We start from the raw sequence: 25,741 nt of genomic DNA, 5'->3' as shown, positions 1-25,741 counted from the left end.
GCAAAAAATATTTACAGGGCGCCTGGGTGGCTCAGTTGGTTCAGCATCTGACTTGATTTCGGCTCAGTCACCATCTCAGGGTCATGGGATCGAGTCCCAAGTCTCGCTCCTGGCTCAGCACAGAATGTGCTTCAGATTCTCTCCCTCCCTTTGCCCCTCTCCCCACTCACACATGCAAGTGCATACTTGCACTCTTTCTCTCAAGTAAATAAATGAATAAAATCTTTTTTAAAAATGAATAAAATATTTACAAAATAATAACATGTGGGAAGGATAGGGCGCTGGGTGGCTCAGAGGGGTAAGCCTCTGCCTTCAGCTCAGATCATGATCCCAGGGTCCTGGGATTGAGCCCCGCATCCAGCTCTCTGCTCAGCAGGGAGCCTGCTTCCCCCTCTCTCTCCGCCCGCCTTTCTGCCTACTTATTGTCTCTGTGTTAAATAAATAAGCATCTTTAAAAAAAAATGGAAAGGAATGAGACAGAGTAACCTATTCAAAGAAGTGGATACAGATAGATTTTAATGGAGGTTCTGGTATTTTCTTTCTGTTCGCCCACATACCTTTCCAACAAAGAGACCATAAGCCAGTGGGTTCTGAAGTTCAACTGAGCTTAGTTGCAGATTCTACTTCTCAAGGGTGAACAACCTTGGCTAAGTTACTGAACCTCTCTAAAGCCCAGGTTCTTACCTGAATAGGGATAATTACAGTTCTTTTGAAACCTTTTTCTGAGATATGATTGACATGTAAAATTAGTTTCCGATGCAGCCGTCAACATAATGATAAGTTAATTGTATATACTGAACAGTGATCACCACAATAAGTCTAGTTAACCCCCATCACTGTAGGTAGTTATGAACTTTTTTCTCTCTTGCGATGAAGACATTTAAGATCTCTCTTTGCAACTTTCCAATATGCACTACAGTCTTACAGCACTTGGCGTGCTGCCTAGTTTAAGATAGGGGCAGAAAAAAATTAAGCTATTATTATGGTTGGCATGACTTAACAATTGTCTCAGGATGGTGGGCGGAGAAATGTTTACAGTTTTCCTTCTTCACATGTCACTGTGTTTTTGTTTATCAACACCAAAAACACCATGCTTTTGTCAGAATTTTTTTTTAGAGGTTTATTTTGTATTTTTAAAAACAAACTCCAAGCGGGACGCCTGGGTGGCTCAGTTGGTTAAGCGGCTGCCTTCGGCTCAGGTCATGATCCCAGCGTCCTGGGATCGAGTCCCACATAGGGCTCCTTGCTCATCAGGGAGCCTGCTTCTCCCTCTGCCTCTGCCTGCCATTCTGTCTGCCTGTGCTTGCTGTCTCTCCCTCTCTCTCTCTCTGACAAATAAATAAATAAAATCTTAAAAAAAAAAAAAAAAACTCCAAGCTTAACACAGTGACTTAACACATCTCCCGCCCTGCATCCTCATTCAAAATGAATGTACGACTTGTGGAATAGTACCCACTCTGCCTAACGGAGGCTTCCCAAACCAAGGCTTAAAGCTTTTCCCTGCCACCCATGACAGGGAGCAGGGGGCCCATGACTCCCCGCAGCACGTGGGAGGGCCTGGCCAGGACCTGCTGGCACCCAAAACCTGTGTGTCTTTGTCAACAGGCCCATTCAGTGTTGGGCACGGGCACCCAAGGCTGGGCAGGCAGAAAGGAAGCAGTTAAGACAATGGAAACCTACCAGGGAAAGAGCTGTTGGCAGGGCGGACTTCGTGGGTGCGTGACCGGTGCAGTCACACAGGAGGGCCCCATGCTTGGTTGGTGCTTTTTGGTCACCATTTTGAAATTGTTCTGAGCTTTTGACAAGGGACTCCACATTTTCATTTGTCACTGGGCCTTGCAAATTGTGTGGCTGGTTCTGACTGTTGAAAATTGTAAGGCATGGAGAAGGCCTGGATGTTGAATGGATTCTTAAAAGAAGGAGTTCTCTCGTAGGTGTCTAAGTAGGTGCTCCACTGAGAAGACCGAAACCACACAGAATTCCACAAGCCAGCTTTTTTGTATATATCTGGAACATCTTAGACCTTTGTGATTCCATTTTGCATGATCTCCCAAGTCTGAGGGACGAAGAGTAACATAACTGCTACCTCATAGGGCTCCGTGAAATGTACAAAAATAATGCCCTAAAGGGGTTAGACTAGTGCCTGGCACCTGGAGCACTCATTTCTGAAAGCTTCCCAGATATTCACTACCTTATTCCTTGTATCAATTCCAAGAGCTAGGTATGATTATTCTCATTTTACAGCTGGGCAAACTAAGGCCCAGAGAAGTGGAGTGACTTGCCTAAATCACACAGCTGGTAAGATGTGGAGCTGGGATTTGAACCCAGGCCCTCTGACGGCAGAGCTCATGCTCTCCACCATTGTGCACGCCACTTTTACTATTATCTGCCAGGTGCCGGGCCCCCTTATGTTCTTTCTATGACTTTGTCCTCAAACTGGGATGCTCATTCTACAGATGTGGGGACTGATGCTGGCCGCCAAGGTCCCTTATCTTCCACAAACAGAATTTGGATCTGAAACCTCCTTCTCCACATTTCCGCTTTGCCTTTCCTTTGGATGACTCCTCAAACGTGAAGCCAAAGGATGTTTAATGGTATCTGCTGGACGGGGCTGATAATGATATGCAGTCAGACCCTGGGGAGCTCCTGGACCCACAGGCCAGATGGCTGCATGGCGTGTTTCTGGTGACCACAACGTCACGTCCTCTGCAGAGCTCAGGCCCTGGCGTCATGCTGGGTTCCCAGCCCAGCTCCATCCTGAGGGGCTGTGTGGGCTTCTACAAGTCTCACCTCTTTACTGCTCAGTTTTCCCACCTGTAAAGTGGGGGTGGTAATCCTATTTGTGGAAGAGGATCCTGGGGCGGGGAGGGATTGTGTTTATATGCTCAGCTGAGTGCCTCATACATTGTTAGTATTTCGAACTGTAAAAGCTGTTTTGCTCCAGCTTTCAGAAAAGAAAGTATTGCCTGTGTTTGAAGAGAAACAAATGCTTTAATTTCTTTTCGTAGTTTTTACCTGTTCACAGGGCTCATTCTCAGACTCTTATCGTGTTTGGACTTTGTTTTTAATTTTTTTCAAAATGCCAGCACAGTCTTGTTTGGACTTTAAAATGAGAAAAGGGGCTTCATCACCATTTTACAGAAAAGGCAGGCCTGGTTCCACCTGTTAAGAGCGAGCGCAGAATCAGGCTAGGAATCCCGGCCTCTGCATTTCTCGGCTTCTAAGTATTTTGCATTTCAGAACACTTTGCTTTTCACACCTTAAAGACTTGATGCAAGTAAACAAAAATAAAGGGCCCAAGTTCCACCTGAAGAGACCCTAGACAGCGACCAGCCTCACAGTGAGGATCAGTCTTGTGCCAGGAGCGAACGGGGCCACCGTGCCATCGCTGATGCTTGGTACAAAAATGAAACTCAGCCTCGAGTGGGCTTTTCAGATAGCGGCTGGCTAAGACATCTGCGTATTTGGTGTTCAGTAGGAATAGCAAGTGGCGTGACACGAACTTCTCTCCCCAGAGTAGAAGCCATTCAGGGTCTACCTAAGCTAAGAGATGGCATTTTAAAGGATGATCTCTGCATTCCTTCTGATACACATTTCAGCGCCCTTTGGTGTGGTTGAAGAAGCACTGAGTGCACAACAGAACACATGTTCAGTCTTATTATCTGTGTTCAAATGGCTGTTGTGGTCAATATAGTTTTTTTTTTTTCTTTTTTAAATAGAACATTTATTTTTAAAGATTTTATTTATTTATTTATTTGAGAGAGGGAGATCACAAGCAGGCAGAGAGAGAGGAGGAAGCAGGCTCCCTGCTGAGTGGAGTGTGGGGCTCGATCCCAGGACTCTGGGATCATGACCTGAGCCCTGAGCAGAAGGCAGAGGCTTTAGCCCACTGAGCCACCCAGGCATGTGTGATCAGGAAGGACACACTGAGTCATACGTGCAGGAAGAAGGGATAAAGCTTTGGGCCTTCAAGTTGACCATACATAATTTTCGCTTGTCTTGTAGGCAGTGGCCCAGGAGAGGAACAGATTTCTTTGACTTCACATTCTTTTATAGGAAGATAAGATCTATATTATTCTTCTTCCATGTGCCCTTTATTTCTAACTCAAGGGTTGTATGACAGATCATTTATAAAATTATAGTAGAATATACATAACATAAAATTTATCATCTTAACCATTTTTTAAGTGTGTGATTCAGAAGTGGTCAGGATATTCTCATTGTTACACAACTGATCTCCAGAACTCTTCATTTTGCAAAACTGAAATGCTATGCCCATTAACCATTCTCTCCCTCACCCCCGCCCCAGCTCCCAGCAACCACCATTCCACTTTCTGTCCCTATGGATTCGTAAAATATTTTTTATTTCACTATGTTTATGGAATCTCATGTTAATCTGCTTCTCCACCTGTCATTCTTAGGAATTTTCCTTCCTCTGCAAGAGTTGAAGTTTCCAAGTAGATACGGCTAGAATCCTCGGCAAGCTGGCTAACGTTGAGAAAAACCTCTCATCGCATTTTCATTATTATTAGAAATTCTTTAGACTTAAAAAAAAATAGTGTGACAGTTGATCATTATCAAGCATGCAGATGGACAGAGTAATTTGTCCTCTGTTACAGGTTAGGCCCCAGACGAAAACAATGGCAAAAGAATTCAAGCTGAGAGGACACTGTATTTCCCACCAAGAACACAAACAGATTCCTTGCTTCTTTGCTACAGTGCTGAGATAAGGAGGGCCTGACACAAATTCCATGGACTGGTCATGGTGGTGGAAGAACAAGATTCAAGGCTGAACTTGAACGAGTTACAGCGGATTCTGTTGAACCAATCCGAAAACTACTTGCAATTTGGGACTGGCAGGGTGTTTTCAGAGTTCTTTCCCTGAGTCGTTTATTACCAGCCTGGAGGATTGGCAGGCACCTTTAGCAAATAAAAATACAGGATGCCTGCTTGAATTTGAATTTCAGATAGAAAATAAATACTTTTTAAATTCCTGTACTTAACATACAGTGTTATATTAGTTTCAGGTGCACAATATAATGATTCAACAATGAATAATCTTTTTTTTTTTTTTTCACTATAAGTGTGTCCTAAGTATTTAATCTGGCCACTCTAATCTAGACCACCCCCTGGGAATTCTTCTTCTTCTTCTTCTTCTTCTTCTTTTTAAGACTTTATTTATTTATTTGACAGAGAGAGATCACAAGTAGGCAGAGAGAGGGAGGAAGCAGGCTCCCTGCTGAGCAGAGAGCCTGATGCGGGGGGGGGGGGGGGGGGGGGGGGGGGGGGGGCTCTATCCCAGAACCCTAAGATCATGACCTGAGCTGAGGGCAGAGGCCTAACCCACTGAACCACCCAGGCGCCCCTGGGAATTCTTGATTACCATCACCCATCTGTAGCTTGTTCTGAGAGTAGGGGTGTAAAGGGTTTGGAAAGCTTTTTGGTTTCACATGCTGCTGTCAGAAAGGAAAGAACACATTTATGGAACATAGGCAGGTGTCTTCACAGTATCCTATTGCCGTCTTCCCAAGAACCTTGTAAGACAGGTAGGTCACTAGCCCTATTTTATAATGAGGAAGCTGAGGTTCACAAGTTAGTTTACCTAAGGCCACAAAAATCCTACCAACCCAGAAACTTGGGATTGACTTCAGTTCTCCGTACACACCCCAGGTCTAGAGTCAGCTGGTTGGTTGGTCTGTTGACTTGTTTCTAAATGGAAGCTTTGCAGTAGCCCACATCCAGGTCCCGGCTGCCCATGGGCAAGCTCTGGCAGACACAGGGCTAGCTAGGTGACTCTTCTAAACCTCAGTCCCCTCATCTGTAAATTGGAAATAGTGCCTACGTCTAGGTTCACTCTGAGGATTGAAAGAGTTGCTATAAGCAAAATGCCCAGCACGTGTCTGCCACTCAGCACACACCCAGGACAGCCCCCTTTAAAGCCAGTTTCTTTCATTGTCCTGCTAAGGAGCTGAATGGTCTGAGGGAGCTGGAGATCACAGGCAGCCTGGAAATGCAAGTTCACACCTTGAACCTCAGTGAAAGAGCTTCATTCTCTCAAGATGTGGGGAGGGGAGGCACCCCTTTCCTGGAAGTAGTGGGGGCTCTGGAGCTTCTCCAGAGGCCTGGAGGACGGCTTATGTAATCCTTCCAGGGATTTGGCTGGAGGTGTGATTGAGAAATGTTTAAATGGGGCGGGGAGGAAACTCTAAGAATGGAAAGACCTTGTGACTTGGGAGGGGAGTGCTGGAGGTCTGGCTTTGCCGGCCCCTCCCTGCTTCCACTCCCGCCTTCCAATTCCCTCCCCTTCCAATTCCCTCCGGCTCCTCCTCTCCCCATCTGCGGCTCCGACCTGGAGAGTGGGGAACGAGCCAACCAGCTGCTGTTGTTGTAGACCTAAAGCCACCTCACAGCAGAACCCCTTTGCTTTGGTAAGTCTTCAAAGCTCGGTGGCAGGGGGCTTTCCCCTCCCGGGACTGAGGGTTTGGACCAAAGAAATTCAGCTCTCCCAACCGGCTAGCTGCTGTTCCTTCAGTCTGGAGGAGTAGAAGGCAACGGGGGTACTTCATTTTAGCTACCAGGAAATTACCTTGGCTCTGTAAGCACTTTTTCTGGACTAATTATTCGCCATGATCAGTAGTGGCATTGGACACCAAGTGAATGGGAGCCCCAGCGTTCCGCCTTTGCATACAATTGACAATGAAAGTGACCGCATGTGTCCTACTTCCTCCCTCTCCTCCCAGGACTTGGGCTCCTGCAACAGAGATAACTCATCAGGAGTGGAGAGCTTACTATGAAATATTGAGTCAGTATTTTAAAAATGGGGCATGAGGGATACTTTGTGTGGTTTAAGGAGCCTTGGGAGGATGTCGGACTTCTCTCCTGAAGTGGGGATCCAGGTGGTTTGGATGCCCTGTTTTAAACTTCTGCTGAAAATGGCTGGGGTCTGATTTTGTAGCTCTTTAAAAAAACCTTTTTAATAAAGTTTGATATCTTTGCTATTAGGGGATAGCTGTGGACTGTAGTTGTTTTGGTTTGGTTCAAGAAGCACTGAGTGGTAACACATTCAGTATTGTTATCTGTGTTCAGATCTCTTATGCGGTTTAATTCAGTTTTTGGCTCATCCAGATTAATCTAGTTTTAAAAAGCTACCTGTCCTTAAAAAAAAAAAAAAAAAAAAGCTACCTGTCCTCCCCCAAGAAACTATCCCTGGCCTAGAACCAGTCGGTGGCCAACATATTTATAAATTCTGGAGCCCCAAGTTAAGCTGATGAGTCCCCCCTTTCTTCCCTAGCGACCCCTTCCCCCTCTTGTCAGAGTCTGGAGGAATTAGGCAAAGTGGGTCAAGCACAGGTTTGGAGTCCCATCTGCTACTTTCTTACTGTGGGAGTTTAAATTAATCGCTCTAAAATTTCAGTTTTCACAGAAATGAGGGAGCTGGGTATAGCATAATATGTATGTATATATACATATTATATATATATACATATACATATACGTATATATATACGTATATACATACATATATACATACATATACATATATACATATATAATATATATGTATAGCATAATACATATAGAGAGAGGCTTTCTCTCAAACTCTGCCCCCTAATAATGCCCAGTGAGGGTGAGAAATTCAAAGCAATTCTTTTTGGGGTCTCAATGACGTGCTCACTTGGCATCACTGCTGGGTCAGACCCCTCGAGTCTCCTGAAACTCAGCCTGTCCTCAGCCTCCGGGACCTTCTTTTCTATTTTAAATGGTTGATTACTGTCGCTTTTTTGAAAATCTCCTTGTGTTTTATGATGTGTATATTCTATTATTCTGTGGCAGGGCTTCTCAAGTCATTTGTGAGACAGATTGCTGGGTCCCCCTTTGAGTCCTTTTTGTTGCAGTAGGTCTGGGGTAGGCCCCAGGAATTTGCATTTTTAACAGATTCTGAGATAAAACTGATTCTGCTGGTCAGGGGACTGTGATGTGATAACTCTACACTTATCACCTTTAATATCCCCTTACTTAGGAATTCGTAGAAAGAAATTTACTGTTACAACTCCTAGTTATTAAGTCAAGGAGCTAATTTATAAACTAGATTCGTCATGGAAAGCCAAGTTCCCAGAGAATTGAGAGAAATGTGATTTGTTAAAAATTCAGACAGGGTGATTTGAAAGCAGTCTGGCCAGCCAAAAACCACTCTAAGTAAACTGGTAACATACCTTAAACTGCTAATCACTGAGTGTTAATCAGTCCGGTAGCTTGGTCAAAGAAATCCGTGTTTATTCACAGTAACCAGGATCCTTTCAATACTGACATGGTTAAGCAAACTGTCATCCTTAAACACTGGATCCAGTTCGCACGTTTTAGGGGTGACTTGGCACCCACTACACCATTTAACAGACATGAAATGCACTTTCTGTAGCTGGTATGATCATTGCCATGCCCCACTCCTCCGGTGAAGTGCATCGGTCTCTAGCAAGCTTAGATAAGGGAGGGGCTTATCACCAGGGTCTTCACAGGGCAATGCCAGGAGACCGGCAAATGTTTCTAATTAGCGCAGTTCCTAATGACTGCACATCTTTAGTTTGCATGGAGCCCAGCATTAGATAGAGCTCCCTTCTGTGACAACTTTCCCAAGTCCCCAGATGTCCCTTTTCATACCCTCTTATTTCATTTCATTTCTTTCCCCTTTACTTAATTTCTGATGATACTGAGGCTATGGTAGACTTTATCTTGAGTGTTCAAACAGGCATTAACACTAGCATTTTTACATTTGCATATACATTTTTAAGCAATATATTGTATGTACCCATAAGTATTAATTTATATACTTGTTTAATTCATTTTTAACGTAATTTCTATGCCTGGTATAGGGCTCGAACTCATGGCCCCAAGATCAAGAGTCACATGCTCTGTCAACTAAACCAGCCAGACGCCCCTGCATATACATTTTTATGAAATGGATTTTGCGGGTGTTTTTTTTTTTTAAGATTTTATTTATTTATTTGACAGAGATAGAGATCACAAGTAAGCAAAGAGGCAGGTAGGGTGGGGGGGAAGTAGGCTCCCTGCTGAGCAGAGAGCCCGATGTGGGGCAAGATCCCAGGACCCTGAGATCGTGACCTGAGCGGAAGGCAGAAACTTAACCCACTGAGCCACGCAGGTGCCCCTGGATTTTGAGTTTTATATGAGTAAAAAACTCCAGTCTTAAGTTACTTTTTAAACAGCTTAGTTTATTTCTTTGTGTAATAAAGTTGCTACAAACATTTCCACTGGGTCATTATATTCAGTATGTGCTTTTTAGGCACTTTTGCTTTGGGTTCAGGTAAGAAAAACTGTAGCCTCAAAAGGAAAAGGGAAGTTTGGGGGGTGGCTTTTTTTTTTTTTTTTTTTTTTTTTTTTACTTTTTTTCAAAGTGTCCTAGAAACCTAGGGATGCCCCCACACCAGGCACATGCAGCTTCCGTCTTCAAGGGAGCTCAGTGACCGTTCTGCTCTGGGAAGCACGGGTAGCCACCGTTTGCTAATTGCCTGCGCTCCAGCGTCAGAATGGCAGGTGGCTGGTCGTCGCTGTGAGCATGTTCCTAGTTAGCCGCAACAGGTGCACACATTTGCCGTGGGTGGTTGTTTCCACACAAGTGCTCCCGCACACACAAAGGGTAGCCTCGTTTTTGCCAACCATGTGGCTTTCTCAAAAAGGAGTGAGGTTGGCACATTCCTCCAGGGCTTTTGAGGTCAGCGAAGAAAAACAGCAGCCCAAGAAAGGGGGCTTGAGAATGCCAAAGGGAATCATCGCCTGAGGCATAGTTGCAGCAGCGAAATGCTGGGTCATGGGCTGCCTCCTTCTAGAAGGCCGTCCGCGTAGGACTCTGGAATACCTAATGGAGGCGTTCTGCCTAGATCAGATGCTGCATGAGGACATTCTTCAGTGTGACAACGAATTCCTGCTGAGACGATGAAGACAAGGAATTCCTGGTTTAGTTACTGAGAAGTAACCAGTCTTGGAGATTTATGGGTTTTCTCTCTGGCCAGGACCTGGGGAAATTAGTCCATCTTGGCAATTCTGGTCAAGTGCATCTTTCAAGTAACACTTCCATTGCCATTAAGGTCAAGAACGCCCAGTCAGGGTGAGTGCATTTAGTGCCGGGGGAAAGGCAGAGACATCTCCATCCAGGGCTGCTCACCTCCCAGCTGCTTTGGGGCCCTCCCTCTGGATTCTGAGGTTGATCCCAATTCATATAAACCAAGCCTCCTGCTCTGCGCTGTCTGGTGAGGGGCCGTCTCCGCAGAATCTCAGTCAACCCACCTGGCCTCCCACTCCCCGGCACATTCCCCGGGGTTGGGTTCTTTCGAGGGCGAACCAATCAGCACTCAGCTACTGCCAGTCCACTCAGACGTGAAATCCCTCTTGGACCCAAACACTGGAAATGATCGGGATTAACCTTAGAATAACAAGCCAGTGTTTCTAACACCCCGATAGGTTGACTTTTTGGTTCGTCAGTTACCACCTCTTGCCTTAGGAAGCGCGGCAGCTCTCTCTCCCCCTCCAAAGGGCAGTGAATGGGCTGCGCTAACCGCATTGGATGTAGTTTCTGGTGTGGATTATATCACGCAGAAGAGTGCATAAAACATGTATGTTTGGTTTAAAGAACAAATCAGAGAGTGCACAGCTACATAACCACACCCAAGGAGGAATGTTGCCAGGACCCCACCCCCCCCATTGTGTACCGTGCCCCTCCCCCCTTCAGTAAAATCCTCTTTCCCCAGAAGTACTCTGACTCTGTTGTACATATTTTCTTGTTTTGCTTTCTACTTTTATCACCTAAATATGAATCTCTAGTTTCATTTTGCTCATTTTGGTTTGTTTTTTTTTTTTTAAGATTTTATTTGTTTATTTGAGAGAGAGCACGAGCTGGGGGGAGTCTAAGCACGGAGCCCAACGTGGGGCTTAGTCCCAGGACCTCAAGATCACGATCCCAGCCAAAGGCTGCCACTAAATGGACTGAGCCAGCCAGGAGCCCCTATTTGCTTATTTTAGAGCATGGGATTGTGAAGTGTGTATTATTTGGGGTCTTGCTTCTTTGCTTACTATTTGCGAATTTCATCAGGAGTGAAGCTGTGGTGTATTTTCTTTGCTATATGGTATTCCTTTGTTTGAATACACTACAATTCTACCATTCCTATTGAGATATTTGAGTTGTTTCCTTATTGGTTTTCTTGGGTTTTGGTTGTTTGTTTCATGTTTTTATTTAAATTCTAGTTGGTTAACATATAGTGTAATACTGGTTTTGGGAGGAGAATTTAATGATTCATCGCTTAGGTACAACACCCAGTGCTCATCATAACAAGTGTCCTCCTTAATACCCATCACCCATTTAGCTCTTCCCCCCCAACCTTATTTGTCTTTTTGTGAACAATGCTGCTATAAAGTTTATTCTTTCGTGTAAGTTTCTGGGGATATACCTAAGAAAGGATCTCTGTGTGTAGGATATGCAAATTTCCAAAATGATCATGCTGATTAACATTCCCACTAGCAATGGATGGAAGTTTCTACTGCCCTACACCTTCATGTAGACTAGGTATTATCAGAGTTTTAAGTTTGGCGGTCTTTTACATAGTAGTGATTCATTGAGGGCTTAATTTGTGTTTCCCTGAGTACTTACGAAACTGAACACTTGATTCTGTCTGTTGGTCATAGGATATCTACTTCTGTGCACTGTTTGTTTTTCTGTTAGGCTGCCTGTCTCAGCCATCTCTGAGTCCTTCTGGGACTCTCTCTTAACATTGATAGTTAATGTCCACGACTCCATTATCTCAATATCTGTGGTGGCTTGTTAGAAATGGGCTATTAAATGGGTTCTTACAGGAAAGTGATGTTATATATTCACAGGGAAAGGATGTTTCTACAAAAGCACAAATGACTAAATGTGGAGGTATGATAGGAACCTTTTCTAATACAAAAAAATAAGGCTTTGTCATTTCCTGAGTATATAATCATTTGGGATGTGGTCCAGATTCCACATTTGTCAAAATCACTTATATAACTCTTTTGTTTTTGCACTACTGACAATTTGCACTGTTAATAATTTTTTTAAAACTGGAAACCAAACTGAGGAGCTGAGAAGTCATCTCCCTGTCCATTCTATACTAATAGCTTATGTCACAAATTGCAGAGCGATAGTGATGGCCCACGGTATGTTTTATATATAGCCTGCACAGTGTTTTAGTTTTTATTTTTGTTTTTTTTTTTTGTTTTTTGGGTTTTTTGTTTGTTTGCTTCTCGGTGGAGACAGTATTTTAAAATTAGATATCTTACATAAAACTCTGAGATTTTTGCCTTAATTGTTGGGGGGAAGATGTAATCATTAGGCAATAGTGGTTCCACATTCCCACATGGCAGAAATTACGTGGATCTAAGTGGTGGTTCCCTATCCACATTGGAGTCAGATTATGTTTTCCCCCATATCCAATCTCTCTCTCTTCCATATCAATACAGTTTTCAGCTGGGCATGTGGCCAAATAAAGACTCTGTATTGCAGTGTCCTTTGCATTAAGCATAACTTTATGATTGTTCTGACCCATAGACTTAGGGAAAGCTAGCAGATTTCATGTTCTGCCCCTAAATAATGGGTTTGTCCTTCCTCATTGTTGTTCCCCGACCTAATGGCTGAAATGTCAACATGGTGACACAGTAATGGGCTGTCTTGGACCAGGTGAAGGATAGCAACAAGAGAAGAGTTTGGGGCCCTGGATATTTCACCAATCAAAATGTTGATCTCTGTCACATATGGTCAAGTCCAGTCTATATCCTGAGTAATACTGCAAAAGGGCAACATTTTTTCTTCATAGTCCCCACCATTCTTTTTTTTTTTTTAAGATTTTATTTATTTATTTGACAGACAGAGGTTACCAGTAGGCAGAGAGGCAGGCAGAGAGAGAGGAAGCGAAGCAGGCTCCCTGCCAAGCAGAGAGCCCAACGCGGGGCTCGATCCCAGGACCCTGGGATCATGACCTGAGCCGAAGGCAGAGGCTTTAACCCACTGAGCCACCCAGGTGCCCCAGTCCCCACCATTCTTAACTGTGTTTCTGTTTCTTTTTCTTTTCTTTTCTTTTCTTTTTTTTTTAAGATTTTACTTACTCACTTGAGAGTGAGAGTACACTCCTAAGGAGGGGTGGTGGTAGGGAGAGGGAGAAGCAGACTCCCCACTGAGTGGGGAGCCTGACATGGGGCTCTGTCTCAGGACCCTGAGATCATGACCCAAGCTGAAAGCAAATGCTTAACCCACTGAGCCACCCGGGCGCCTGGTGTTCTTGTTTCTAATACTGATTCTGACTTGCCTATTTTTGTTTTTGTTTTGAGATTTTATTTATTTGACAGACAGAGACACAGCAAGAGAGGGAACACAAGCAGAGGGAGCGGGAGAGGGAGAATCAGGCTTCCTGCGGAGCAGGGGGCTCATTCCCAGGACCGTGGGATCATGACCTGAGCCAAAGGCAGATGCTTAATGACTGAGCCACCCAGGCGCCCCCTGACTTGCCTGTTTTTAGCTAGCTTGCATAGTTGAATGCCTAATGCCTCTCTCACTTGGCTTTTGATAGGCATTTGTACCTACGGGGTATTTGTATTGGGATATCTATAGTCTAAGAGTGACACGAGAATTTTGTTAGGTCTAAAAGATACAATTAGAAGTTTTAGGGTTTGATTAGAAAAAACTTTATAATAATTCAAGTCGGGTTTTTCAAATTCAACATTGCGGGATGCCTGGGTGGCTCAGTGGGTTGAGCCTCTGTTTTCGGCTCGGGTCGTGGTCTTAGGGTCCTGGGATCAAGTCCCAAGTTGGGCTCTCTGCTCGGCAGGGAGCCTGCTTCCTCCTCTCTCTCTCTCTGCCTACCTCTCTACCTATTTGTGATCTCTCTCCCTGTCAAACTCAACATTGCTAACATTTTGGGCGGGATAATTCTTTGTTGTTGGGGCTCTATTCTCTGTATTATAGGAAACAGAGCAGCTATCCTGGCCTCTGCTCAGCAGATGCCAGTAATGCCTCCCTTCAGCTGTGACTATGAAAAATGTCTTAATGTGACTATGAAAATGTCTAAGCCCACCTGGCTCAATCAGTAGAGCATGCAACTCTTCATCTCAGGGTGGTAAGTTCAAGCCCCACACTAGCTGTAGAGATTACTTAAAAAGTTAAATCTTTAAAAAAAAGAAAAAGTCTTAATGGAGTGCCTGGGTCGCTCAGTCAGTTAAGCGTCTGCCTTCAGCTCAAGTCATGATCCCAAGATCCTGGGATCGAGTCCCACATAAAGCTCCCTGCTCAGCGTGGGGTCTGCTTCTCCCTCTCCCTCCGTTCCTTCCCCTGCTCACGCTCTCTCTCACTATCTCTTTCTCTCTCAGATAAATAAATACATGAAATCTTAAAAAAAAAAGTCATAAGACATTGCCAAGTGCCTCCTGAGGAGCAAAGCCACACAGGTTAAAAGCCACTAAAGTGTATTTCTTTCTTTCTTTTTCTTTCTTTTCTGAATTAATATACCTTATTCTTTTAGAGCAGTTTTAGGTTTCCAGAAAATATGAGCGGAAAGTACGGAGTTCCCATCTACCCTCTTTTTCTTTCCCCTTCATGTCCCACCCCCAACATTTTACCCTACTATTAACATCTTGCACTAGTGGGGTACATTTGTTACAATTGAATCAAATTATTACATAATTATTAATTAAAGTCCCTAGTTAAGTTAGGATTCAGTCTGTGTTGTGCGAGTTTAAAATTTGGACGAATACGTGATACCATGTATGTCATTACAGTATTATTCAGAATAGGTGAACTGCCCCCAAATCCCTTGGGCTCTACCTGTTCAGGTATACTCCTTTTAAAGTAGTCTAAACTCTGCTTAAAACGATCCCTCAGCTGTATCCCTACTGATGCACATTGTAGTTGCTTCCGGTCAATTGATCGGTTCCCCGGAAAAGTCTTCACGAGTGAATACTCGTTGTTATTTAGGATACTGGTCCATGATTGATCTTTGGTGCTATATTGATTCATTCAACCCCCACATCCAGATGAAGAGAATCTTACCACATCTTATAACTGGGATGGTTCTAACTGTAGTCCCCCCGACACCCGTGGGTTCACTTTCCACGGTTTCAGTTACCCGTGGTCCGGGAGAGATGATCCTCCTCCTGACAAATCGTCAGAAGGTCCATAGTAGCCTGACGCTAGGTCTCAATGCCTCGGTTGTTCCCCCTCACTGCATCTCCTCATCTCACATCATCGAATGAAGAATGGTGAATATAGGACAATAAGGTATTTTTAGAGAAAGAACAATGTTCATTCAAGTTTTATTACAGTACATTGTTAAATTGTCTATTCTATTTTTTTTTTTAGTTTTTATTTATTTATTTGACAGAGAGTTCACAAGTAGGCAGAGAGGCAGGCGGAAGAGGGGGGCGGGAAGCAGGCTCCCCGCTGAGCAGAGAGCCCTATACGGGGCTCGATCCCAGGACCCTGAGATCATAACCCGAGCCAAAGGCAGAGGCTTAACCCACTGAGCCACCCAGGCACCCCTATTTTTTTATTATTGTTTTTAATCTCTTACTATGCCTAATTTACAAATTAAACTTTATCATGGGTATGTATATATAGGAGAAAAGACAGTATATAGGGTTTGGTCTTATCTGTGGTTTCAGACATCCACTGGAAGTCTGGGAGAGTATCTCCTGTGGATAAGGAGGGACTATCATATAGTTAAAATTACTCGTGACAGTTCCTTGAAGGGTGTCTGCGTGGCTCTCTGGGTGGGTGGTTGACTCTTGATCTCAGCTCAGATGGTGGTCTCAGGGTCCCGGGATCTGGCCCCGTGTCAGACTCAGCCCTCAGCAGGAAATCTTCTTGAGATTCTCTCTCCCTCTGTCTCTGCCCCGACTCCTCTAAAATAAATTAATAAATCTTAAAAAGAAAAGAAGAGAAATTCCTTGAAAAGATGACATGTCAAAGAGCAGAGTTTATCTTTCAATAAATCCAACCCAGGGAGTAGTCTTCTGTTGAAACACACAGCTGTTTCTTTAGTTAGGCACTAACATGTAAGTTGCTGGTGTTTACCAAGCATATACTAAATGCTTAAATTCTAGAAAAATCTCAGTGTTGTGAGATGTTAGTGCTTTGAGGACACAGGAACTGAAGCCTTCTTAAAGGGCCTCGACTTCAGTCATCCCATTTACTCTCAATAGAATGAATAGAATGATGGATAAAATCTCTCCCTTACTTCTGTCCCCTCTCCTTTCTCTTTTGGCTTCCGCATACTAAGTGTACAGTATGTACTCGATACATACTTGATAAAAGAATAAATGAAGTTATAGTAAATAGCAGCTTCTGCTTTAGTGAGGTCTTGATTGCCACAAAGTTAACAGTAACCCAAAGAGGTAACTGAGTGCTAGGCTGAGTCCTTAGAACATGGCATATAGTTCACATAGACCCAGAAGATAATAATACATATGTCATTGGTGGTGACGATGAATAACAAAAAGTGTTGTCCTTAGCCTGTCATTTAGAATGTATACATGTATTTTCTCTTCACAAAAAAAACTGCCAAGCCAACTTCTCTGAAAAAGGAAATGGGATTTGAAGGACAGAGCATAAAAGAAATTATTAAGAAAAATAAATAATCATTACTGAGAGTTGACAGATGACCTTTAATATGAATAAATTGGATTGTGGTATATTTTGGTTTTCAGGAAGCCCAAACCTGTTTTCCTAGATTGTCAATGTGGTTAAACCATACTGCTTAGATTTTGAATGAATAGAGAGATTTTTCTTACGTAAGAACAGGAGCCAAGTGACTTTTTATTTCCTGTAGCAATTTGTAAAGCAGGATCTTTAACCTTTAGGAAGGGCCGCAACCTTCCTTTTGAAATGTAAAGTTGACAGGTGCAAATCATAGTTTCTCCAAGCCAGGTGACACTCAACTCTTGGTTCTTACTGGAAGACAGTAAGCGTATGTACAGTTTGCTCGGTGGGTTCCCTTGACTGCCCTGTAGCACGGTCAGGAAATGCGATGGTAAAGCCAAAAGACAAAAGTAGACAGTGAAAGAGAACCACTTATATCAAGCCTGCTCTGATGACAGGAGTGAGCAATTTCTAATATAGCACAGTACAGTGAGGGTCAAATAAAACCTGTCTGTGGGCCATGCCTGGTTCCCCAGATTAATCGGTAAGAATTGATCTGTGAGTGTTGAATGACTGCTTTGGGAAGAGATTCACCGTGCTTGGGTTTGGTCCTCCGGGTGGGGGGGTTCATTTCTTTGAGTGTGAATCACTGGGGCAAACCCCAGGGAAGCTAATGTGAAAATTGCATGAATGATGGCTCTTGAAATTATTGGTTCAGTGTTTTCATTTGTAACTAGCAGGTGATCTGGTATCATGACCTGAGCCAAAGGCATACTTAACCAACTGAGCCACCCAGGTGTTCCAATATAAACTTTTTTATTGAATTGATATCTATTATGGAAAATTGGTGATACTACCCGAACAGTTTTATGATAACCAACATTCCAACAACATTACGTGTCCACTAAAGGTCATTATTAGGGTGCTATAGGAACATAGAAAAAGTATGTGAAGAAATTTGAAGAATGCTGTGTGAAAATGGAATATCCACCATAATAATAATTATGTAATGGAACAGATACACATAAGAAATATACAATGAAAATGGCTGCAAGTTTATCAGGAGAGTAAGGAAAATAGGATTATGACACCTGAATACTGTAATTTTAATTTTTTTTTTTTGTCTTTTTAAAAACTTCAGGGGCACCTGGGTGGCTCAGTGGGTTAAGCCGCTGCCTTCGGCTCAGGTCATGATCTCAGGGTCCTGGGATCGAGCCCCGCATCGGGCTCTTTGCTCAGTGGGGAGCCTGCTTCCTCCTCTCTCTCTGACTGCCTCTCTGCCTGCTTGTGATCTCTCTCTGTCAAATAAATAAATTTAAAAAAATCTTTAAAATAAAAATAAAAATAAAAATAAAAACTTCAAAATATCGAATGGCTTGGGGTGGGGGTTCAGGTGGCAGCTCTCTCTAATTGAATCCTTAGCCTTACGTGTGTACTGATGGTATTTTGCTACAGCCCAGTATCCTGATTTATCAGATTTATCAGATTTATCGATTTCCTCTGGTGGCTAGGTTGGATGCTATCTTAGGTAACGGTGACTGACATTACTGTATTCCTCTTCTTTTCAGTGATGAAAATGCCAGGAAAGATTTAAAGACCCTACCAGCCTTTCCCACCAAAACTCTTCAGGAGCACCCATCCCTTGCTTACTGGTAAGCCAAAGTAGGACGACAGATGACCCTGCTCTCATAGCCTCCATTGAGAAAAGCGTGCTTTTCAAGAAATTAAAAGAAACATAAGTGAAGAAAGTATCCCATAGCCCATCACGTGCATCTGAGCCACTATAAGTAGACCTTCATCCTTTCCCAGAAAGGGTCTTGTCAAAGCTTACTGGAGATCATCGTACCAAGATTGTGGTCGTTTGTGAAGTGTGGCTTTGTGCCTTCTCACTCATGTGTGTCGAAGGTCTGTACAGGGGGCTTTTTTTTTTTTTTTTAAGCAGTAACTCTTTTTTCTTTAATTAATTATTTTTGTAGAGAGGACTTTTAAGTGAACGTGTCACTGTGTAATGTGGCCTTAATCTAGCAGAGTGCAATATACATGTTATAAAATACAGATTTCCATGGATAGAGGTTTTCTTAATGGCCAGAAACTACCTAACTGATCAGAGGTTTCTTCTGTAGCCAAAAATTGTTGTATATTTTAAGTAGTTCTATTTATATTTTAATGAATCCATGGTATCCATTTTCCATACAGTATATTTTCCTTGAAAAGTACTCCCCCCACCCACAACTTTGAATTAGTTACATCCCCTTTAAATATAGTTTCCTTGATTTATGGTTCAGAATCCTGAAGATAGTTTTCCTTTCCACTGAAAAACTGATTACAAAATAAATACTCAACATGAATAACTTTCATAGGAGAGATGAAATGCAGTTACCACAGAAAGAGCAAAAGTGAGTCCTGAGATCGTGTTGCTTCCTGAGTCTGGAACCTTCCAAACATATTATTGTTAAGTGATAGTTTCTTGGGGGTTAGCGGGGGAGATCATTTACTGCTAATTACTGGTTGTGTAGAGATAAAAACATTTACCCTTCTAGGTTATACTTGAGATATGACAGGTATCTATTTGTAAGTAGGGTACAGTAGCTGAGGGATATCAAAGGTGACACACTTCAACATAATTCTCACCTTTCTAGTCAAGCTTTTTTTTTTTTTTTATGTTTTTGGGTTTTTTACTAAATCTCTGCCCCCAATATGGTGTTCAAACTCACAACCCCAAGATCAAGAGTCACATGTTCTACCCACTGAGCCAGCCAGGTGCCCCTCTACTCAACAAGTGTTATCCTGGGACAGTAATGAAGCGTTTTCTCTGAAAGCAGTGTTTCCCAAGTAGCGAGTGACAGGGTAGTATTTTGGATTGCACACAAGACTCAGAACAGTTTTAATCCTTTCTGAATCTTTGTGGATAATTTAAGGAAATGCCTTTAATATCTAACATTTGCTGATCTCTTTTTTTAAGCCTTTTAATTTCCCTAGAAAGGCTCACTAATTAGCATTAATAACATTATTTTATATTTATTTTATCTCATTCAATTATGGCAAAAAAATGTTTTTCATTTGATAAATTGATATTCTCTTTCCTTTTCCAATAAATCAAGTTTTAAAAAGTATTGATATATTTATATATCATACAAAATATAAATAAAGTCTTGATGAGGTATCCAGATGTCTGAGGTTCAGGAATGAGTGTCCTACAGAAACTAAAGTCAGCCAGTTTCTATCTCCCAAACAAGTTGGTAAAGGTCTTTTTTCTCTAGTTTCTCAACAAACCACCTGAGAATCTTGAAATTGAGTCTGTACCTCATATAATCATACATTGCCATATTTTTCATTCCTTGTTTTACAGTGAGGACAGGGTAATTGAGCATTATTTGAAAATCAAAGGTCTGACTCGGGGTCAAGCTGTGGTCCAGTAAGTATCTGTCTTTCCTTTTGCTTAGATAGAATTTTAATGCGTTCTGTTTGAAGAAGTCATCTGAAATTATTTCTCTTGTGTGGTTTGTGTGTATATCATCCCCATCTGGCTAGAAAAGCCTTGCTATGAATTATAAAAATGCCTTGAGTCATTCTGCTGTTGCTGTCATCAATTCAGATATTTTCCAGAGGCAGGCAGGTGGCAAAACTGAGAAATGCAGGCCAGGTGTAGGGGCAATAGGGAATGGTGGAGACTGAAGTAAACTGGAGCGCTGTTACCCTGAGTAGAGGCAAAGTTATTTAGTCTCAGCAGGCCTAAAGCTACCAGAGCTGATAGTTTCTAAGAAAAGGTGGAAATTCTGATTTTTAAAATCCAGTTTTAAACATTGCAAAGTAATTTTAAGAAAATTTTATTACAACGCAACCCAAATAAAACCCATTTGGAGGCCATACTTGGTTGCCTGGTTTGTGACTCTACTTTGAGTGGAGCATACAGTGTTGGTGTTGGATAATCTATGTCTGCATGTTAACAAGAGCAGACCATAGTGATATATTTCTGCATTTTAGACTAACAGAGTTGCTATCCATTTATTTTTTAAAAAAGATTTATTAGGGGCGCCTGGGTGGCTCAGTGGATTAAAGCCCCTGCCTTCGGCTCAGGGCTCAGGTCGTGATCCCAGGGTCCTGGGATCAAGCCCCACATCTGGCTCTCTGCTCAGCAGGGAGCTTGCTTCCCTTCCTCTCTCTCTGCCTGCCTCTCTGCCTACTTGTGATCTCTGTCTGTCAAATAAATAAATAAAATCTTTAAAAAAAATAAAAATAAAAAAAAATAAAAAGATTTATTAAAATTAGCAGGAAGCCCTGATCCTGGGCTCAGTTCCAGGACTCTGAAATTATGAACTGAACCCAAACCAAGAGTCGGAGACTTAACCAACTGAGCCATCCAGGCACCACCCACCATCCATTTATTAACAATAGTTCAGAAGCTACATTAAAGTTTTAAAATTGTAAGAACTGGGGCACCTGGGTGGCTCAGTGGGTTAAACCTCTGCCTTTGGCTCAGGTCATGATCTCAGAGTCCTGGGATCGAGCCCTGCATCTGGCTCTCTGCTCAGCGGGGAGCCTGCTTCCCCCTCTCTCTCTGCCTGCCTCTCTGTCTCCTTGGGATCTCTTTCTCTGTCAAATAAATAAATAAAATCTTAAAAAAAATAAAATTATAAGAACTAAATTTATAATTTTATAATTTTAAAATTATAAAACCAAATATAACCTTTTACTGTGGTAATTGTAGAATAACTTTTATATCCATAGAAGTTCTTTTAAAAACCCACTGAATACAGCTCAGAGCCTGTGAGAACTGAAATAAGGACCTAGAGACTGCCTTTCCCCTCCCTGGTCAGTGTATAGCTTTCCCTCACAACCTCTGCCTCTTGCACTGATCTCCTTTTGATCACAGCACACCTTCTATGGTCTTCAAGGCAGAAATCAAAAATGAGCAGTCCTGAAGTTCAGTCGTGGACATTTTAACTCATTGTGCCTGTTTTCAAGGGGGAGGGCGAAGAGGAGTAACAGATTCCCTGAAGGATTTTAGGTTAAGCTAACGAGCGTGTTATGAAGTGCCGTTGTTTCAGTGCAGAGTCCTTTTCCTTCTCTTGATCTTAACAGCTGTGGCTCCAAATAAGAGGCTGACTTGGGAGTTAAGGGTCTAGACTGGGGAATCCCACTCACTTTGTTGGAATCTTGGCTGTGCAGTATATTTGTAGCCACCCAGTCACCCCACATATCATATTTCTGTACATCACTTTTCCCAAAATGGTCCTCTAATTTATTAAGAGATTATAATATATATTCATTTTTCATAGGTATATGAAAATAGTAGAAGCTCTACCCACCTATGGAGTCCATTATTATGCAGTAAAGGTAAATACTTTTGCATAACAAAGCTTTCCTACCGCCCATGTTAGTTTCTGAGTTAATGAATAGCACCAACTTCTAAAATTACATAAATTAATGTGCATATGCATGCAAATTATCTCTATAAATTTCAACACTTAAAATATAATTGATTTTCTTAAAAAATAAAAGCCTGATTATACCTTATCATTTGTAGCAAATTATAAAGCTTGTTATTTTTGTAAAATACTTGCTACATTCGTATGTTCTCCCAGAACCTCTATGAATCCTAACATACTCAAATTATTCTCATTTAGTGCATCTATTCCTTTTACCTATTTTTGCTGTTGTTTCTCTTCCCTGGTTGTTCACCTGTCTAATGCTACTAGATACTCACTTGATACAGCCTTTATAGGAGAATCATAAACTTGCCACTGTCATTTCAACAGATTCATAAAATTCTCAAATTTTTGCAGGATTTGCAATACCAGTTTTCAATTGGTAGATTTCACATTTGTGTAGTATTTTCAGGTGCTTTCAAGCAGGAAGAAATGGATTCAGAAATATTTTGAGAGGTTAGGGATAAAGCACCATTAAGAAGGGGGTCTTGTTTGAAAGGAGTTTTATCATAGATTAATCTTGAGTGACTTTTCAAGTTACAACAGTATTTGCAATTCAAAATGGGGGGTTAAATAGTAAGTACTTGCATAATGAGGATACCTCGTACTAAAAATATGTAGCAATTCAACTTGGGTTTCTCCAGATTCTTAATTTGTTTGCATGTGGGTATATGGTTACGCCTACATTTTTCTTTCCCTGTGTCAATATATCCTTCACTTTGGCAGGACATAAAAGATAAATTTGTGAAAAAAAAATTCCTCTCCTCCCCATATGTATCTCAAAATGATGATTCAAACATCCTGCCATTGAATCGTACAGTTCTCCAAAAGAGCTTTTCAGTATTCCCAGGTTCATTGTTAAGTGGGGATCATAAAACATCAGGTTTGGTGCCCCCTTTCTCATCTTTCTAATTCTTTGGAAACTTCTCTGACCATTATAGCTGGTTACTAATCAAGAGAACAGAGAGCTTTTTTCTTCTTCTTTTTAGTTTCTTTTCTTTTCTTTCTTTCTTTTTTTTTTTTAATGGATAACTAGCTTTACACTCAGGATTTTTACATTTTCTTTCTTTCCTCGAGCTGTTTAATCAAGACAGTCATGGTTCATTCTTTTTGATGGCATTAATAGTATTGATCTGTTTTAACTTACAGATCTTTTTTGAAGGCATTTTAATAGCAAGTTAGGTTTTTAAGTAATGCTTTGTTTGCCAAGACAGCTTTATTTTGCCTTGCTGATATTTGTTCAAGGATGACATTGGTGAATCTTCACCTCTAGAAGACTGAACAATTAGGGCTTGGTTCTCATGCTTTTCCATCTTCCAGGATAAACAAGGACTTCCTTGGTGGCTTGGAATCAGCTATAAAGGAATTGGCCAGTATGATCTGCAAGATAAAGTGAAACCTCGGAAAGTAAGTGTGAATCATTATAGACACATAGGAGAGCTTGAGCTATTCTGGATTTGGAATATTGCTTTAATGGGCACCGAACAGGTTTGGACAAATAACTTTGGTTAGTGAAGCCATGGATTCAGAGAATGCTCAGGTTAAGTGAAAGATACTTTTTATAACTAATTTATGTACCCTTCACCCAGCAGTTCCACACTTGATCATTTATCCTAAGGGAATCAAGTTATGCACAAAGACTTAACTCTAAGGATGTTGACCCCAACTTCATTTATAAATGTATCCAATTAGATTTCTGTTTTAAGGTCATATGAAGAGGAGGATGATATATGTGTTTTCCAAATTTTATATATTTATCTGTTATGTAAGCATTAAATATTTACTTATATACATAATTATATATAATGTTAAAATATTTTATATAAAGTATATGTATAATATACATATTATTAAAGTTATATATAAATTATATATAATTTTATCTACAAAATTATATATAAAATATTATTAAAGATATCATTTAAAGTATGTATATATAATATACATATAATGTACATACATATACACACATACACTTACTGACATTGGATGGATACACAGGTGGATGAATTGTGAAGACATAAGCCAGAGTCTTTGGTGCCGGCTCCTTCTCAGTAATCCAGTTCTGATTGATCTTTTTACTACTGCTGCTGTTTTTACTTATCTCTGGTTCACAATTTTCCACACTAAACACGTCTGCTTTTTTTTTTAAAGAAAAATAAGTTATGTGCTGTTTATTAAAGGTCACATTCTCTCTCAGGTTTGGGTGTTCCAGACCTAATAAATTACGTTATTTTCAGTGTGAACTGTGGCCGTGATGCTCTTTCTCTTGATCCAAGCACAGGCATACAATCTGTTTCTGCCTATATGAGAATGGATGAGTCCACTTAGACAGCCCCCCGCCCGCCCCAGCCTACTGTGTAGTATAATGACATGAAGGCTTTACTCACACTGCCCTGGTTGGTTTTGCCGCCCTCCCTGCACTCTGCTGGTATCGCCGGGCGTCAGTCACAGCAGTGAAACAGTGACCTGTAATAGCAGACCATGTGTTATCACACCCCGACATCGCAGCCTTGAATAACTACTATCATTTCCATCTGTCTCGTGCTTTAATGTCTATTAGAAAAACAGCCATATTTGTCATGAAGCAGCCTTTGTCATCATACCACTGTGTTCTTCATCTGCTGTGTGGTTTTTCAGGTTTTATCAATGCTCTCAACCTTCCATTGAGTTAAAAATAATTAAACTCCTCTTTTCTCCCCATTTTACGGTTGGGAAGCTGATGCAGACCACACAGAGAGGTGGCCCAGGGCTCACCCCCTTCTAATGCCAGTTTTGCCCTCCCAGAGCAGACCAGCTGGGCATTGAGGCTTCTCACTGGAAATTCTTGATAAAAATAATAAAGTATCATTTTGTGACTGATATCCATCTATGTGGGGGATGGGAAGGCTACATGCATGTAATCGCGTAATAAAATGATGTCTCTCTAAGCCCTGTGACCAAGATCAAAGTAAGGAATACTTACTTGATTTCCAGGAGGAATATCAATAATGCTGTCTATACTTGAAAATTTGCCTCTAAGAGCAAATTTCAAAGAAATAATGTTAGAAATGATAGGCATGCAAATTTTTAAAAACAATTTTCAAAATCATTTTTATTTATAGTTATTTTTTTTTTAGCCAAAAAGTTATACAAAGCCATTGTAAAAACAAACAAAATACAAACTACAGAAACATGTCAGTTATGGGAGGGAGTCCTTCTGCAATGCCCATCCCTTCCCACGGTAACCACGGTCGAAGGAATGACAGTGGTTCATTGAGACTTTGTCAGTGTTTATCCTAAGCTTTCCAGAGAGAGAAATCATTCTAGACACACTATTTCATCCCGTGTCCTATTTCTCCAGGCTACTTTATAAACACATCTCTCCTCACTCGTTCGAAAGCTGCCCAGTATCCATTATGCGGAAAACAGAATTCATTTAACTGATCGGCTTTTGATGGACGTTATGGTTGTTAAGTGGGGGTCCATGGCGGGGAGAAGGAGCATAATGAATCCCAGTCAATGCATATAACTAATCCCTAGTTTATCTATTTTATAAAACCAGATTATTCCTTATTGTGTTTTCTGGAGGTAGATCTCAACTTATATTAACATTTTTCAGTAATTTATTTCTCCCCTGAATTTTACTTTAAGAAATAGCGTTCAGGAGTCTCACTGG

General features: G+C 41.6%; 1 protein-coding gene across 1 annotated transcript in view; it reads left to right on the top strand.

Annotated features, from left to right (window-relative positions):
• The window catches only part of LOC111143974 (FERM domain containing 4B), a 174,354-nt gene that overhangs the window by 115,868 nt on the left and 32,745 nt on the right, over positions 1-25,741 (top strand). Inside the window, exons 8-11 of the mRNA XM_022498014.1 lie at positions 18,223-18,306; positions 20,004-20,069; positions 21,934-21,991; positions 23,404-23,490. Of these exons, the coding sequence (XP_022353722.1) occupies positions 18,223-18,306; positions 20,004-20,069; positions 21,934-21,991; positions 23,404-23,490 (295 nt within the window). The remainder of the gene's footprint in view (positions 1-18,222; positions 18,307-20,003; positions 20,070-21,933; positions 21,992-23,403; positions 23,491-25,741) is intronic.

This window comes from Enhydra lutris, unplaced genomic scaffold (assembly GCF_002288905.1).
Source record: "Enhydra lutris kenyoni isolate GAN:26980312 unplaced genomic scaffold, ASM228890v2 scaffoldscaffold10, whole genome shotgun sequence".
Lineage (NCBI taxonomy): Eukaryota > Metazoa > Chordata > Mammalia > Carnivora > Mustelidae > Enhydra > Enhydra lutris.
The sequence above is the reverse complement of the archived record's forward strand: the minus strand, read 5'-3'. Positions and strand labels throughout refer to the sequence as shown.